The following is a 19,241-nucleotide window of genomic DNA, read 5'->3' on the forward strand; positions in this document are numbered from 1 at the left end:
CAGTTACAATTTCCACCAATCAGGATTTAGAGATTAGGGGCTTCCTTAAATGCTCCATCATTGTTAACTGTTATACAATACAAGAGACTTTCAGTCCCACCAATCAGATTCGTCTGTTCTTTCTGTTGTTAGGAACAGCCATGATGTTTCTAGAGAAATAAAGATACATAATGACTAGTTCTATGGTTTAAGGAGGAGGTGAGTCAGCTATTGCAAGATTCCAAGCTTAGCTTACCTAGGGCTGGGGAGCCTGAACTTTGTTTCACCCTGCAGGTAAAATGAAGTCTGAAGTAAAAATGGCAGTACTTAGGACACAGTGCTTTTTGCCTGTTCCCAGTAGAGGTAACAAATAGCCAGAACAATTGATCGGGTTAGAGGCTGAGTATACCTTAAAGCTTATAAGATCAGCACAGGCACAAATGAGCTCTGTATTGTACTACCAACTTTTCTAATAGATACCAAAGTTAATGACAGTTGTTTACATATCGACTGACTGCATTAAGCCATTTGAAGCAATTCTAACAAGTACAGATTAAACTGGTTCCATTTTTGTTGAACAGGAGTATGAATTCCAATTGTGTCCTATCAAGGCACCTCATCTGTCAAGATCTGAGTCTTTTATTACTTCCAGTGAGTCCTCGCTTTGCCTGTGCTTCTGGAGCTAAAAAGAATGTAAGAGAGTTGGGATACAGAACAGCTTCCCTGACCTCTTCTACCAAAACCTTCTCTTCCCAAATGTGCTTCATGTGGAAAACATACAGTTGCTAATATCAGTGGGAACAGCTGGAGTAGCCCACACTCACCTTTGCTTCCATGTGAAGTTTCTGTTTTAATGTGTATCACGGTAATAGCATTGCTGACCCACTGGCAGTACTAGGTGGTAATATCATCAGGCTTCAGGCTGCTGATGGTGAAAGATCTATCTCAAATTTGTTTCCATGAAACCTGGAAGGTATCCCAGTCTGGCAAAGGGGAGTTTCCTAAGCTCCTGACCTATGGTGCATCCAGTTTTGAAGTTGGGGTCCCATTGAAGTTCAGTGGAAATGAGTATGGGACAGATTTTATGCTCAGCAGCAGCAGCCTGAAGTCTGAGGGTGCTGCAACTTATTTCTGCAAGCAATATAATGATCTTCCTCCCACAATGATACAAATCAAAACAAAAATCCTCAAAGAAAGACAGTTATTGGTTGGGATATCCATCTGTTCCTCTGTATACTGTAATGGCACACAAGTAAAGCCATGGAAAACATGACGACATACAGATTAACAGAAATGGACTGAGTTTGAGTGCAAGAGCTAGTCAGTAGTAAGCCTGAGCTAATGGTCAAGCAGTTTTAATTAATATAAGCCTCTGCATTTTTACTTGGGTCTGAGCAACTAAGGACCAGGTGGGACACAGGAAAACTTCCAGCTACAGTATACCTCCAAATGTTGATACTGTTTTTCAAATTCACCCAGGCATTTAAAAATATTTTCAGATTTTTCTAGAAGCAGCCATACCATCTCATTGTCTCTGTTAATTCTTCCCTGCATCTGCAGTAAAATATTGCTGTCAATGTGAAATTGTTTCACCTAGAAAAAAAAGAACTGATCACTAAAAAGGACTGGCTCCAATATCATCAAAATCATTTTGCAGTGACTAGAGGCCAGATCATTGTGTCTTTTTAAACATCTATTTATTTATTTATTTATTTATTTATTTATTTATTTATTTATTTATTGCTTATTTATTCATTTATTTTTGTAAATCAAATGTCTGTATTTATTTCAGGGAGAAGAAGGTGACATTGTACACATGTGAAAGTCAGATGACACCTTGTGGGAATTTGGTTTTCTCTTACCATGTCAGTTTCATGAATTGAAACCAAGTTCTCAGGCTTGCCACCAAATGCCTGTACACTCTGAGCTGTCTCATGGGTCCCATTGTTACTCTTCACAATATAAGAAAATTGCTGCTTGTACACACTACAATGGCATGTTTCTTTAGTGCTCTTGTCTCTCAGAATCTAAAATTGTCTTAAGCTGCAGGTTTTTTTACAGCCCCCAAACTGAAGGGATTCCTTGGTTTGTGGATATAAGTATTACACCACATTTTCTGATATTTAGTAATGTTTTGTGTGGTTTATCAGTATGAAGCATGATTAGTTCCATAACACCTCAAGGCTTCAGAGAATTCATTCTATGCTTCTTCAACTCTAGCAGCCTGGCTTTGGGTAAACATGCCTCTGGAACTGTTTAAAATCTCCCTTTCCTCTTGAAACCTATGCTCCACTGCACAAGCCTTTGTCCTTGTGTGCTTGGTTACTGGTTTTCCTCTTCCTTCTAACATGGCCTCTGTGCTCAGAAGGTGAGCTCCTCTCCTTGCCGTGGACTCTTCTTTACCAATGCATCTAGCATGATATCTTTTTAACATTTTATTTATTCTCTGATGATGTTATATAAATATTCAGTGTATCTTGATTTTATGTACTCTAATTATGTCACTGTCTATGATTTCCCTTTGAGTCGAGGGTCAATCTCATTAATTTGGGGAAATTTCTCCCTATTTTACATCTTCCAAGATCCATTTCTCATTTATATTATATTCACACCAGAGGTTAGACTCCATCAGCTTAGATACTCCTTCAAGAATAACTGTTTCAGCTACTGTTCCACTGCACACCGGAAGCTGTCTGTCCTGCCTGTCCAGCTGCCTTCAAAGAATGGGGCATTGTACCTTTTTCAGATTGCAAAACCACTTCAGCAATGGTGCCATATTGTTCTGGCCTCAGAGGATGCCTGTTGCCAAAGCTGAAACCACACTTGTCTTGGCAAGGATTGGTAGTCCTTTGTTTTGTGTCCTGTTTGTCCATTTTGGATAGCATACTGTCAGCAGTAGATGCAAGGATACTTTGTTCCCTAGTGCCTAACTTTTGCCACAATGAAAGTTAACTCCATATGCATTTTCTCCAATGCCCATATCTTTTCTGAAGTAGATTGGTCCTGCCAGGAGCAGACATGTCTTATAGTCATAAGAAAGAAAAAAAAATCTATGTTATTAAAACATTTTAAATGCCATATTCTGTAGATCTCTGAAGTGTTTGAAGATGACCTATCTATCCAAAATGTATCTTTGCTTGACCTTGAAAACATACCTATTATGACTACAAGTTCGATTGTAATGTCTAACTACTAACTTTCTTTTCCTTATATCCTAATAGTTGGTAATAATAATTTTCAAGGGTTATCAAATTGCATTACATGTTAAATGAACTGTATAGGTACAATAAACTGAATAAGATTAGAAATATATGTACAGCATTTTCTAAGAAGTCAATATATATATATATATAATTTGTATACAATATATAAAAATCCAATCCAATGTAAAGTATTTAAAACTAGTTATTGTCTTTTAAAAGTAGATTCAATAATCTACATCTTATCTATATCTTCTTTTTTCTTTTCTATTCTATTCTTTTCTTTCTTTCTTTTTTTTTCAGTAGGACTGCAGTATTCCTTGACAGTCCTCCCAAAGCTATCCTATGTCTCTGTCTCTTCTTTAACATCTCTGTTTTTTTTCTATCTGTCTTTTCTTAATCCTCACTCCCCCTCAGGAGCTGTTTCGACTGTGCCAGGTGGTACCGGCAGTAACTGAGCTGTGAAAAGTACAATAAGATAAGTTTGTATATCTGAAAAGCTGGTTTCATTATGTGAGATTCTGTCCTTCCTTAAAAGCCACATTTCTCAGTATTATCACCACAATTGCTATTCTGGGAATCATTAAGAGCAAGAAGCTGCATAGTGAGTTGTGGAGCTCAGTCCTAATGGATACTGGTACAAAATGCTCCCATAACAAAGGCTCAGGAAACATTTTTGGAAAGGTAGTGGAAAGATTGTGAGAGCCATAGGATCAGGGAGTTTCCTGTGAAATTGTGTCTCCTAGTAACATCAGAAGGTCCACCTGTAAAGATTCACCAACATTACCAAACAAATGGGAGCTGAGTAATGAGACACCAACAAACATGTGACACAGGACAGGGGAAAGGCTACAAAGCCTCAATTCTGTACAAACTACTACAGACAACTAAGTAAAGCTGAGCTTGGTAGAGGTACTCAGGGAAGATGATACTGATAGTACAATATCAAATGGTCACCTCTAAAGACATAAACATAGACTCAAAAGTTTAGGTGTAGGAATATATATATACACACACAAATACAAATATTCATGCAATAAAAATGGGGGGAAAAAGAGGCCAGGAATTTTAAGCAGAGTGGGGAGGGATATTTGGGAGGGGCATTAGGGAGAAACTGGTAGAAATATTTTAATCAAAGTACAATCTAACAAATAAAAAGCAAAAAAAGAGAGAAGAAGCTGCATGACCTCAATAACATCTACACTTACTATGTAAGGACCTACATCCATTTGTGTGCTTTCTACCATATCTGATAGGCCCTGCCATAGAGGAAAAAGTAATAAGGGAATTCTACATTGAACATAACAGAAATTAAAATAAGGTACAATACATAGACTGGTGCTGTTCTTTGTTTCCAAAAAAGAACACATTCCTACAAATAAACCTGTACCGCCTCTCGATCTGAGACACAGGAAGACCACAAGTCTGTATTGAATCAACTGGCCAGTCTTGTGGCTGTGCCCAGCTATTGATGATTTGCATGTGCCCAGAGCCTTCTGCCCTGAGGACTTCTTCATAGTCAGGTCACACCCTGCGCAGGAGTCAGCCTCACACAGGTCCCAGCACAGACATGAGGGCCCCCACTCAGCTCCTGGGGTTGCTGTTCCTCTGGCTTACAGGTAAGGAAGACAGAATTGGAAATTTATTCAGCTGACTATGGTCAGTGCTGCATGGACTCCAGGAAAGTCGTCTTTTAACAGAATTAATTGTGTGGGAATTTGTTTTTGATTTTCCAATGTCAGGTACCAGATGTGATGTCCAGTTGACCCAGTCTCCAGCCTCCCTGTCTGCATCTTTGGGAGAAAGTGTCACCATCACATGCCAGGCAAGTCAGGACATTAGTCGTTGGTTAGCATGGTATCTGCAGAAACCTGGCAATCCTCCTAAGCTCCTGATCTATAGTGCAACAAGTTTGGCAGATGGGGTCCCATCAAGGTTCAGTGGCAGTGGATCTGGCACACAGTTTTCTCTCAAGATCAGCAGCCTGCAGCCTGAAGATGTGGCAAGTTATTACTGTCAAAATCATAACAATATCCCTCCCACAGTGATTCAAGTCATGACAAAAACCACCCAGAGAAGCAGAAGTGAGAGCGTAGCCTACCATAAATGCTCCTTCTGGTTTCTCAAACTGCTAAGAGTGTTTCTCTTTTCTCTTTGTCAAGATTTAAAGGTCAATGTTATGTTTTTGTACAGGGACCAGATAAACTTTTCTGTACTAGATCTCAATCTTTTTCCCCAAGCTAGCATTAAAATCATGGGAATGGTTCTTTTGTCTCACATGAAATACTAAATTTCCATGAGTTGCAGGTTTGACAAAAGCTGAGATTTATACAACAAAGATGAGAAAACACACACACACATACACAAACACACACACACACACACACACACACACACACACACACACACACACACGGCACACCCATATTCCTAAGCAGACATATACCAAGCAGGAGTTATAGATAATTTATTATCCAATTAAAATTAAAAAATTAGTATCTTATCGTAACTTTGAAATCCTGTGGGTACAGGCACCAAACAAAGCAATGAGGTCATTACAACCCATGGCTTTATAGCATCCTCTGCCATGGTCAGAGTGCTGGTTAAGAGCATCAGCTTGTCTTCCAGAGGACCAGGTTTGTTTTCCAGGACCTACATGACTGCTATCAACTGTCCATAGTTCCACTTCCAGAAAAGTTGAGCCTTTCTTCTGGGTTCTGAGGTCATTGTACTCATAAGGTATACAAATAAATATGCACGCAAAACAAAAATACACATAAAATAAATTAAGTAATTCTTAAATATTTAAAAATCCCAAGGAACTAGTATTCTGAAAAACTGATACTGGGAACAGATTATTCTCAACATCTTGACTCCATGATTTACTGAAAGTAAGGCTTCCTGATCATAGGATCCTCAGATAGCTTGTTAATCTCATATCATATGCATGGAGGAGTGCTGTGGGATGGTCTGTATGTCAAGTGTGTTGCTGATTGGTCAATAAATAAATCACTGATTGGCCAGTGGCCAGGCAGGATGTATAGGCGGGACAAGGAGGAGAAAAAGCTGGGAAGTGGAAGGCTGAGTGAGAGACACTGCCAGCTGCCACGATGAGAAACAGCATGTGAAGATGCCGTTAAGCCACGAGCCACGTGGCAAGGTATAGATTTATAGAAATGGATTAATTTAAGCTGTAAGAACAGTTAGCAAGAAGCCTGCCACGGCCATACAGTTTGTAAGCAATATAAGTCTCTGTGTTTACTTGGTCGGGTCTGAGTGGCTGTGGGACTGGCAGGTGAGAGAGATTTGTCCTGACTGTAGGCCAGGCAGGAAAACTTCAGCTACAGAGGAGAGGAGGCTTTTTACAAATTACATGTTTAATCATTTCTCTACTTACTAGGAAGCCAAGTGACTTAGCTAGTTTTTTATTGCTGTGACAAAACACCACAACCAAGGCAATTTGTAAAAGAAAGCATTTAATTTGGGGGCTTTCCATTCTGAAAGGTTGGTCCATGACCAACATGGTTGGCAGCAGAAAGCCAGCAGCAGGCATACAGACATGGCCCTGGAACAGTAGCTGAGAGCTTACATCTCTATTTTAAAGTAGGAAGCATAGAGAGGAACAGAGCTCACTGGGAAAGAAACAGCACCATCAAGCTGCATGCATGTCATTCACCACCTATGCAATCTGGTCATTACAACCAATGAGACTACAGCACCCTCTAGCATGGCCAAATCCATCCAGAAGGATATAATTAAGTAGGGGTAGCCAAACAATTCAGCCTATAACTGACTTTGTGCAGCAAAGAGTGTCATTAAAATAATACTTTGTGGAAGTCATTGTGTTTATTATCTTATGCATATGCAAGTTCTACCATGCATGTGACTGCAATAAGATACATCATAGCCAAAGGACACGTGCATTCAACATATCTTGTCAATCAAAACAGAAAATCATACACATTGGCTCCCTCAGCAACCAACACTTCTTCCTTGTGGATGATGAACAGAAGTTCCTAGAATTATCTATTGAGGAATTTTCATGCAGGGACTTCTGGTCTAGTGCAGTTTACCTTTCCTACAGTACACTTTAATTCTAAATAAAATCACTGATACATTGTTACACCATAGATCACAATAAAGTATCCCTCTTTTAAGAGAAAGGAATTATATCCTCATTTTTCTATAATCAATATATTCATTAACTTCCCAAAAGACTCCTGAATAGTTAATGAAATTGCTTATTTTTAATCTGTTCTATGACCCTATGAAGTTTCTTTTTACTGATCTGAAACTTGCAAGGATAACTCAAAGGTTACACATGCATTATATAAATTTGCTCTCAAGTATCAACATTCTTATAATTTCATGGCAGTAATCACAGTTGGCATTTTATTGCCAATACTCAGGAACAGTACTAGGGTACCTGGTTAGAGACCTACCTGTACCTTCAAGGCAGAGACCTCTGAGTTCAGAATAGCATCAGGGAATCCAATGTTTCAAGTAGAAATTTATTACTCAGAATGGAGGTAAATTTAATAAAGATAAATTACATGGCATTCTCTAAAAATTAACAAAAATAATACATTATTTTTTTAAATTTATGCAATAATAAAAACAGGAGAGAAAGTAAATATTTAGAGATACCATCAAAAAAAGACCACTGAAGCTACAGGAAGAGTCTCAACGTAGAAGAGACATCAGGAGAGAGTAACCCTGTGATACCTGGTACTAAACTATGTTCTTCTCTAAGTGAAAAAATTATTGTCTGATAATTAAGCTACCAGTTCTGTACTACTTCATTATGAAGTTCTTGAAGAACAATATAGGTCTAATGCTGATTTAGCTGAATTTAATCATGAGGAGAAAAGGAATTACAAAGCAAGGTCAATTTATTAAATAAGTGCTATTCATTGTTCAAAACTGAAAAGAGGGTGAAATTCTACAAAGGAATTCAGAAATGTTCCAAAATGGATGTGATTAAAAAAAACATAGCACCAACAACAGCCTATACATAAAGACAATTTTATTACAAAAGAATATGGGACATAATTATAAAAGCGAGAAATGTTCTTGAAGGAAGATAAACTGATTACATGACTTTATTGGGGTTATGTAGTAAATAATGTTGTAAAGTAATTTACTGTATGAACAGAGGCTGGAGAGATGCATCAGTGCTTAGGAACATTTGTTACTTTTGCAGAGGTCCAATGTTTAATTTCAGCACCCTTATGATGGATGGCCCAGGGGGAACTGATAACCTTCTCTGATCTCTACAACACCAAGCACATGTGTTTTATACATGTATATTTATACATTCAGGTAAAACAGTCACACATGAAATAAAAATGAATACATTTTAAAATTTTAAAGTACATAAATAAATGTTATGATCATAATATCTTCTACATCAAGAAATAAAGCTAAACGTCGGTGATACAATTTCTTGTAAATGAAATTCAATCACAATTCATAAAAAATCAGTTCTCAAAAATATTACAAAACATTTTGTTTTATTGATTTGTTTTATCCTTTTGGTCAAAATACTATTGACCCATCATTAAAACCATTTTGCCTTTTTTTGTGGAGCTTTCCCCATAGGTATATGAGCCGTGGATTGTTCTTCAATATGGCCAAGTTTGAGCATCTAGACTTCAAATCCTGTCCCAAGTGAAACCCTTCCTCCAGCAATGCCACACCTACTCCAACAATGCATCCTAATAGTGCTACTCCCTATGGGCTAAGCTTTCAAACACAAGAATCTGTGGGGATCAATTCTATTCAAACTGCCCCATTCCTCTCCCTGGCCCCCATAGGCTTGTAGATATACCATAATGCAGAAATGCATTCAGTCTAGCTTCAAAGGTCCCCATAGTCTCTAACAGTCTCAACCCTGTTTAAAAGTGAAAATTCCAAAGTCCCTTCACAGACTCATGCAATTTCTTTTTTTTTTTTTTTGAAATGTTTCAGGCATTTATTAAAAATAGGGCAGTTAGAGGAAAAAGGTCAGTCAGTAATAATCAATTTCTTTAGCATTGATGTCATTCTTTTTTTTTTCTTGATTATGAATGTAAATTTATTTCATTAAAGTATGTTAACAATATTTATTTTTCTCAATGAGCTAATAGATCCAATGATGTCATAGGTAAAAATGCATACTGTTATTATAGGTTCTCCATCAAAGATATTACAAATAGTACATCTCTATTTCACAGTTATTATTATCATCATCACATTTTATTTCTGTTAAAATTTAAGAGCATTGCTGCTGCCATAAAAATTAATTAATGAGTATAGCTGGTATTATGGGAAGGGACACACTTCCATATTTTTTTTTCCCAAATGCATTTTATTCTTTATTTTTTTCCCCTTTTCTATTTTAATAAAAAGGAAAAAAAAGAAAAAGGTTATAACTAACAAAAGAAAAACTATATACAAAAGTACAATGACTATATACAATATATACAAGTAATAAATGTCTAAACAATGTCTAGTCCATTTGTATTTGACAAATTCAGAGAAAATAATTTCATTATCTATCCTATTTTGTTAAGTCCAAAATGTATCTAATTCACTTTCTATCCGAATTAATCTTCAACTATAACTAACTAACCTTCAACTATAACTAACTAATCTTCAACTCCCTCAGAGACCCAAGAAGGAAATAATATTAGCTAACAAAAATAAAAACAGAAAGTGCATGCAAGCAACTTCCAAAAAATTTGTGAGTTGACAGAAACAGTCAGCTGCCTGGACAGTCACCTGAGGTTTCTCCACAGTGTTGGGGCATCATCTTCAGCCTATAGGCTTAGCCGCAATTTCTTAACTGTATTCCCTTGAAAAATCAAACTGAAAAGATAGATCACATACTTCTGATATACAGTGGCACAAGATTTGCATTACTGTTCCAAAGGGAGGATAGGGAGCATAGTGCAGAAACACTGCACCAAAGCAAGACCAAAAACCAACTGAGCAAACTCCAGACTCTGTATCTCTATGTCAGATGTCAAAAGACTTTTAAGATCTCTAACTCCTTTCAGCATTGTTGACTGTAAAAAAACTTCTCTCCCTTGGGAGAGTTCCACTCCCTGATAGCAGATTGGCAACTGTGGCCATGCCCAGCCATGCTGATTTGCATTTGCCCAGAGCACAGCCCACTGTCATGTGGACTTCTTCATAGTCAGGTCACACACACTGTGCTGGAGTCTGCCTCAGAGAGGTCACAACAGAGGCATGAGGGCCCCCACTCAGTTCCTGGGGTTGCTGCTGCTCTGGCTTACAGGTAACAGAGACAATATTGAAAATTTATTCATCTGAGTGTGGTTAGTGATGCCTGGACTCCAGGAAAGCTCTCTTCTTCTTCTTCTTCTTCTTCTTCTTCTTCTTCTTCTTCTTCTTCTTCTTCTTCTTCTTCTTCTTCTTCTTCTTCTTTAGTTTCTTTATTATTATTATTATTAAGAGATTTTCTATTCATTTTACATATCAACCACAGATTCCCCTGTCCTCCCTCCTCTCCCCCCCTAGCCTTCCCCTTCAACCCACCCACCCCCATTTCCACTTCCTCCAAAGCGAGGTCTCCCATGGGAAGTCAACAGAGCCTGGTACATTCAGTTGAGGCAGGTCCAAGCCCCTCCTCCCTGCACCAAGGCTGAGCAAAGTGTTTCAGCATAGGCACTAGGTTCCAAAAAGCCAGCTCATGCACTAAGGACAGGTCCCAGTTCCACTGCCTGGGGGCCTCCTAAATAGTTCAAGCTAATCAACTGTCTCACTTATCCAGAGGGCCCAATCCAGTACCATGAGGGCTCTTCGGCTGTTGGTCCACAGTTCATGCGTTTCCACTAGTTTGGCTAGTTGTCTCTACTTTTTCCAATCAGGGTCTCGATCTCTCTTGCTGATAGAATCCCTCCTTTCTCTCTCTCGTTGATTGGACTCCTGGAGCTCCACCTGGGACCTGGCCATGGATCTCTGCATCTGCTTCCATCAGTCACTGGATGAGGGTTCTATGGTGACAGTTAGGGTATTCAGCCATCCAATCACCACAAATCATTTTGTGGATTCCTGGGAACCTCCTAGTACTCTGCTTCTCCCTATTCCTATGGTGCCTTCATTTACCATGATGTCTTTCCTTATTCTCCCACTCTGTTCCTAATCCAACTCGAACCTCCCGCTCCCCTAAGCTCTCATTCCCCCCGACCTCCAGTTTTCTCATGTAGATCTCATCCATTTCTCCATTGCTGGGCCATCCATGTGTCCTAGGGTCCTCCTCACTATCTAGTCTCCCTGGAACTGTGGGTTGCCATCTGGTTATCCTTCACTTTACATCTAGTATCCACTTAATAGAATTAATTGTGTGGAATTTCTTTCCAATTTCCAATCTTAGATGCCAGATGTGACATCCAGAATACCCAGTCTCTAGCCTCCCTGTCTACATCTCTGGGAGGAATTGTCACCATCACACGAAGGGCAAGTCAGGAATTTACAAGTATTTAACATGGTATCAGCAGAAACCAGGGAAACCCCCTAAGTTCCTGATCTATGATGTAAAATTCTTGGCATATGGGTTCCCATCAAGTTTCAGTGGCAAGAGATCTGGTACACAGTATTCTTTCAAGACCAGCAGCTTGCACTCTGAAGATGCTGCAGTTTATTAGTTCTACAGCATTACAGTAACCCTTCCACTGTGATTCAAGTCATGGAATAAACCGCCCAGGGAAGCAGAAGTGAGAGCCTAGGCTGCCCCAAATGCTCCTTCTGGTATCTCCAGCACCTGAGAGTATTATTTTTCATCTTTGCCAGTATTTAGAGGTCAATGTGATGTTTTTATATAGAAACCAGATAAACTTTTCTTTGTTCTAAATCTCTGTCCTCTTCCCAAGCACTAGCTTTAAAAAACAGGGGAGTGGTTCTTTTGACTCACATGAAATATTATCTTTTCCTGGGTTACAGCTAGGGTAACAGCTGAGATTTATACAACAGAGAAGTAAACACACACACACACACACACACGCAGGCAAAACATGTATACACAAAAAACAAAATTAAGTAAGTCTTAAATATTTGAAAAACTCTAAGGAATCCTATTATTTTACAGTAGTATTTGACAACTATTATTGTGATGTGGGAGCCCACAACTGACTCAGTTTCCCAGTTTGAATCTGAAGTCTATTCTGAGTCAATAAAGTTCAAGCTTGCTTACTCCAGGGCTGTGAGAATGTCCTGATTAGCCCACAGGAAGGAACACACTATCTAGCTAGATGCAGACTGCTGATGTCAGCCAGAGGTACATCGAGATAGGAAATGAAACTGCCTGCTCCTTGACGCAAGGCTGGATAGATAGTGGATGAATGCCTGTGCTGTGCATTATTCTACCTCTGTCCTTCAAAACTGTATATAAGCTGGCTAGTAAATAAACTCTGGGCTGTCTGGCATTGACTGGCAGACTTCTCAACTCTTTTCTGTCTTCTTCATTGTCTCTATAATATGCACGCCTCTACCCAGCTACCCAGCTGACTGTTGGCAGGCTCCAACACTGGGACCAGAATAGTCTCAGAATGTAGAATCCATTTTTTTTTTTACTGAAAGTAAGTCTTTCTGACCAAAGGATCCTCAGATAGCTTCTCAGCTCTCATATTATATGCAAGAATGAATGGTGCCTTTCCTCCATTAAGTGTTTGTTCATTTCTCTTCTTACTATGGAGGCAAGTGTCTTAGCTACTTTTCTATTGCTGTGACAAAACACCACAACCAAGGCAATTTATAAAAGAAAGCATTTAATTTGGGGGATTACTGTTCTGGAAGGTAGATCCATTACAAACATGGTGGGAAGCAGGCAAGAAGCAGGCAGGCATGGCCCTGGAGTAACAGCTAAGTGCTTATGTCCTTATCTGAAAGTAGGAGGCATAAAAAGGAAGAAAGCTAACTGGAAATGGGACAGCAATGTCATCAATCTACATGTACACCACTCTCCAACCAAGAAATTGGGCCATTCCAATGACTTCAGGCAGACTCTGGCATGGCCATATCCACCCAGAGAGATGTAATAAAGTAGGGGTAGTCAACCAATTTAGCCTACAACTGACTTTGTGCAGTTAACAGTATCCTTAAAATAACACTTTATGTAAAACCTTGTGCTTATTATCTTATGCATATGTTTGATCTACCATGGCTATGATTGTAATCAGATATATCATGGAGGAAGGATTTGTTCATTGAATAAAGCCTAAGTATGAAAACTGAATTATCTCTTGAGGAAATTTCATGAAGGGACTTCTGGTCTGTTGCAGTGTATCTGTCACTTCAATTCTGAATAAAATCATTGATATGTTGTTACAACATAGATCACAATAAAATAGCCCTCCTTTAAGAGAAATACAATATATCCTCATTTTTCTATGATCAATCTATTCATTAACTTCCCCAAAGACTCCTGAGTAATTAATGAAATTGTTCATTTTCAATCCACTCTATGACCCCATGAAGTGTCACTTTTTATTGACTTGAAACTTGCTGAGGATACCTCAAAGTTTGCATATACATGATATATATGTGCCCCCAAGAATCAACATTCTTATAAGTTCATGAGAGTAACTGCAATTGGCTTTTATTGTCAGTACTCAGGAACAATGATTGGCTGCCTGAGGAGGTCTAAAGACAGCATGGTTAGGTGGCCTGTACTTTCAAGGCAGGGAGCTCTGAGTTCAGAACAGCACCAGAAAATCCAATGTTTCAAGTAGAAATGTTCACAATACTATCAGCTTGCTAGTAAATTCATAGGTATTACTCAGACTCCTATTGCATGTATTGAAATGATCGCTACATGACTATACACACACACACACACACACACACACACACACACACACACACACACACACACACACAAACACACATTTAGTGTGTGTGGTTTTTGTTTTCCTGTATATAACACAGCGCATGCTCATGCAGATACTTCAGGTGCAATAATTTTTCTTCATTGATAATCATTAGAGACATTTTTGTATATGTTCATTGTGGGTTGAGGTTTCAGTATGCACATTTAAGTAAGCTTTAGTCTCTTGGGGCGCTTTCACCAAAACTTCCCAGGGATCTTCAAAATATAACCACATATAAGAGATGTTGTCAGCAAGCCAAGGCAACAGAAGAAAAACCTGGAACAGCCTGGCCTTACTCTTCTTGCCAGAGGGGTTTATGTTATGGTATGAATCACTATGGGAGGGATATCATACATTTGTTGACAGTAATAACCTACAACATCTGCAAACAACAGGCTCTGAAGGTGAAGGTGGAATTCATCCTAGATTTATTGCCACTGAATCCTGATGGGAACCCAAGATGGCAAATGGAATGACTCACAGATCGTGATTTTTTGGAACTTTTCCTGATTTCTTCTGTTGGTAGTAGAAGTAACTGTTAATATCCTGATTTGCCTGGCATGCGATGGTGACTCTGTCCAAGAGATGCCAACAGGAAGGATGGAGACTGAGTCATCAAGATGTCACATCTAGGTCCTTAGATTGGAAAATTAAGTACAAACACAATTGTTATCCTTCCCCAAGCCACAAGAGTCCATGGCACACTGTCAGTCTTAGGACCCAGGGGAGAACAGAGATTAGTGTCAGATGTCTGTGAGTACATACTTAGAACCCATGGGAAGTCTAAATCCAGGGCAGCTTTTTACTGAGGTAACAGGCTAGTTTACATACAGCTTGAAGACATAGGAACAAGCAAAACATATCTAACTTTCATACACAGGTCAGATTGTGGGTAGGCAGGAGTTATTAGTTCAAATATCAAAGAGTCCCCATGCAGGGGGACCACAACAGCAGACGTGGCACAATCCTTAATTTATCAGCTGATAGGCTGTCAGTTAAAAACATATGTTGGTGCCAGCTTTCTGGTGGGGAGGAAAAGACTTTTTGGCTTTTAAAATGACTTGACCTTCTCTCCCTGTGAAGTGGATCCAGGTTTTTCAACCTGAGATGGGAATGAAGGCCAGACTCCTACTTTAAATCTTGGGAGATCAGGTTTATAGGCACATTCTACCGACTTGTTTGATTCTACAACTACCCATACAATAAACAATAATATTAGAGGATTTTCCTAAAATAACCATCAGTGACCATTATAATTGGATAAATCCCCAGAATTACTATTTCTCACCTAGACTCAGAGCATCAGCAACTCCTGTAAGTGAATGGAAAGACTCATATGCAAGCTGTGTCTTGATTGTAACTGATACCTGCATAGGTTGTGATCAGCTTATTCAATAATTGCTCATGAAGTGGAGTGTGCAATGGACTCTTGCAAATTAGCAGGGTTAAGAAAATCTGGGCACAACAGTCATCAATATGTATTACACAGCCATCATGAGCTTCATGATACACTAAGGGAATCAATGTGCTTTCTTTGTAAATCATAAACATCTTCAATTTCTTCATATAGAACACTGGAGAATTGAACCAAGAGATTAAATGAGGCAGAGAAGCTTTAACACATTTTGTTATCTGAGTCAAATTTGTATTAGTTGGTCCAGGGACTCTTGTAACAAATTGTCAACATTTGTACTTTAAATGAAGGGAGTGTAATATCTCACAGTTCTAAAGAAAGTATTGTAGCATCAGGGTCAATGAGTCAAGTTCAGGATGTGAATATTGAGGCTCTAGTGATGTTTTAAGAGAGATATTAATTATTGAATCTTCCAGACTGTAGCTCTCACTTCTCTGTGGCCACATCACCTTATTGTTCCCCGTGCTCACATATACTTTTTTCATGTCTGCATTAAATCTATTAGTCATCAAGTTTGTGATTGCATCCAGGAGCAACCGTTTAATCAGCCTCCCTCAGATGAGAGCTAAAACTATGATAACACTGCTGAGATAGTAACCCAATAAAGTCAAACATTCTAAATGCACATTATATTCTCCCTCTTCCTTGGCCACTTCATCTGTTTCCACTTTCCACTCTCTCCTTTCTCCTATTAATTTTAGTTTTGCTTACCTAAAATAGTATTAAAATCTCTTTACTTCATAAAGAATGTACTGCAAGTGTGTGTGCTCAGAGGGTTCCTTCCTGTAGGAGGATAGTTATATAGTTTTACAGGAAGACCTGCTTTGTCTCTGTCATTATGCAGGAAAAGGACACAGACACAGATGATTGTGAATAATTTGGTGAGTAGCACTGTTGACAAAGAATCCTCACAGCCTTTAAAACCTCTTAGTCTCACTTAAAAATTATGTTTTGAGAATTTCATACACCAATATACTATGTTTTGACCAAAGTACACAATGTACATTTATGAAAATGTAATAATGGATCCCCCTTTATTTTGTATAGTGTAAAAATACCTCTGGATCCTTTCAAAGTCCTGCATTCCTTAGCTTCAGGGTAGAAACAGTTGGTACATAACTCTAAAAGAAACCATCTCTCTCCTCTATTTTAAGCCTTTCTCTCCCTTAGGAGAGATTAGTGAGGGATCAATGAAGTAAATAAATTGTCTGTAGCATGAAAATGACTGTGTTTTGAAAAATCACATAGTTTAGTGTCAATGTTTCAAAAATATTTTGAATTGTTCAAGTGAGAACTGCATTTCTGGTCATATCATAGCTCAACTTTAAGAGAAATTCCTAAATGATAAATATAGCAATCACTTGGATTAAAGTATAAAACCCTTAAAACCAAATATACAAATCTAAGATAGGTGTTTTGTTAAATTATAGACCAACAATAGTTCATGTAAACTGTTATAAACTTATGATTAAAAACTATTATTTCACTTTTCAAGCATTCTGCCTCAGAAGCACATGAGTGCCCATTTAGCAAATTTGAGCAACAAGACTTTCATCTATTAATGGAAATTAGTGTTATACCTGTATTTGGTAATTTTTAATTAGTCTGTTATTTAGCATTGCAAAATATTTCATGCAAATTTCCTTTTTATGCTTACTATATGACTTCATTACTTTTTATCTGTTTTTTAGACTATGATCCTAGACTTACTGATAATACTTCAAAGACATTCAGGTATTATGAATCTAAACCTTGTCTGTCATAATCTGAAAATTCAGGAATAGCAACTATATTATGTTTACTGTTGTCAACACCGAATGACAGACCCAGATTTCTGAGCAGGTCTGAGGTCAGCATTTTTCAACAGCCTATGCATTCTGGGTAGAGAGTCCTGTAGAGAGCAGCTGATAGGACTACTTCATATCTACTTCAGTAACTTCAAGAGCACCCAAGCCAAATAGTCTACCTTCCCATAATAAAATAATTGCTTCTTTGAATATTTAACATGGCTTCTGTTTTTCTTTACGGATCCCATTTCACACCTAGATGTGTCAACTGCATAAAATTCTGTTATTAAGGATTCATGAGAAGCATTGTCAAACCTCTAATATTGTGGTGATATGGTAGAGAGTTAGGTACACAGCAGGCTCCCTTTGTCATTCACAAAAGCCTACAAGTGACCCTCAGGGCCTGGTTGCATCTGAAAAATGCTGTCAGTAGGTCAAAGAACAAACAAGAATGTCTGGGGTGGTTTACACTCTCACTTCTGCTTCTACGGGTGGTTTTTGTCATGATTTGTATCACTGTGGTATGAGCTATAACCTTGCTGACAGTAATAAGTTGCAACATCTTCAGGCTCCAGGCTGCTGATGGTAAAGGAATAATCTGTCCCAGACCCACTTCCACTGAACCTCGTGGGAACTCCTGATTGCAAAGTGGATGCATAATAGATCAGGAGTTTAGGAACTTCCCCTGGTTTCTGTTGATACCAAGCCATATACTTGCTAACATCCTGACTTGCTCTACAAGTGATGGTGATTCTTTCTCCCAGTGACGCAGACAGGGTGGATGGAGACTGGGTAACCTGGATGTTACATCTGGCACCTGAATTTCAAAAATTAAAAGCCAATAGCCATGAAATTAATAATGTTTTGTAAGACAGGATTATCTTCAAAGACAAGCAACACTAATCACAGTATTTTGAGAAATTTCCCAAGAACCGCCCCCCCTTACTTGGAAGCCAGAACATCAGCAGCCCCAGGAAATGGGCAGGGATCCTCATGTCCAGGCTGTGTTGTGATTTGGACTTACTCTTCTGGAGGGCTTGACCAGCTCTTTAAAAAGTACTCAGGTCAGTGGGCTGTCCTCCGGGCACATGCAAATCATCAGAAGCTGAGCAGAGCTGATCACAGGTGTACAAGTAGCTCATCTCTGTAAAAGCCTCCAGTCTCTAAGTGTCCTATCTCCAACCACAGCAGCAAAGAGAACATTGTTCCATCTGGCTGACAAACAGGGTCTTTCCATTGTCTGTGAGTAGCAGTGATATCATTCCCATTTAATGTGTTTCCTTGGCTTCCTGTTACAATCCGAGAAACTGCAACCAAGTTTCCCAGTTCCTCCCATTTGGCACAGGTTAGTATTACTGAGATCATAGGGTATTCCTTTTGGTACAGCTCCTTCATATTCTCAGGGTGAAGATGAAGTGCAAAGCAGCTATTAGCACCATGCTTTACAAGGAACGGCATAAACTGTAAAGCCTAAGCTGTCATTTTTAAATAACTTTTCCTCTGTTCATGATTATTTGCAGGTTAAACTTACACAAGTCATTAGTAAGCATTGCTGGAGCATTTATCACAGCCACCCTTAAGGCACACTCAAATTACAAAGTGTCACATACCACTCTCTCAACCTCTAGGTATAGACACAGTAGAAGATGTGGTCCAAAGATCCTTGAAGGTTCTTACATCTTTAATATCACCTTTTTGTATGATATTAATCCCACCTCTATGTCACACCATCTCTTGTTTCAGACTTAACTTCTGCAAATTGGCTATTGAATAACACTCAGCCTGACTTCTTTGGAGAATGCTGGTTGTGTGTTCCTCCAGGGTGACACTTGCAACCACTGTTTGTGGCCTCACCCATTGTCTTATTAGATTCTCTCATCTTATCATGTGCTAATTGCTGGGAGCCAAATGTCACTACCACCCCTTTTCTCTCCAACATTCTTTTCAGTATCACAGGATGTTTTAACTCCTCAGAAACATACCTTGTGGG

The 19,241-nt window shown here is 38.8% G+C and overlaps 2 gene segments (V, D, J or C); one reads left to right on the top strand and one right to left on the bottom strand.

Annotated features, from left to right (window-relative positions):
- The first annotated feature begins 4,728 nt into the window (after positions 1-4,728).
- On the top strand, positions 4,729-5,383 carry LOC128099617 (immunoglobulin kappa variable 1D-33-like). The segment is given in 3 exon segments: positions 4,729-4,798; positions 4,922-5,263; positions 5,373-5,383. Coding segments are annotated over 3 exon segments (402 nt in total).
- A 12,353-nt stretch (positions 5,384-17,736) lies between these two features.
- Positions 17,737-18,246, bottom strand: LOC128099618 (immunoglobulin kappa variable 1-27-like). The segment is given in 2 exon segments: positions 17,737-18,068; positions 18,198-18,246. Coding segments are annotated over 2 exon segments (381 nt in total).
- Between the last annotated feature and the right edge of the window lie 995 nt (positions 18,247-19,241).

Source organism: Peromyscus californicus, unplaced genomic scaffold (assembly GCF_007827085.1).
Source record: "Peromyscus californicus insignis strain IS unplaced genomic scaffold, ASM782708v3 Scaffold_6__1_contigs__length_162567912, whole genome shotgun sequence".
Lineage (NCBI taxonomy): Eukaryota > Metazoa > Chordata > Mammalia > Rodentia > Cricetidae > Peromyscus > Peromyscus californicus.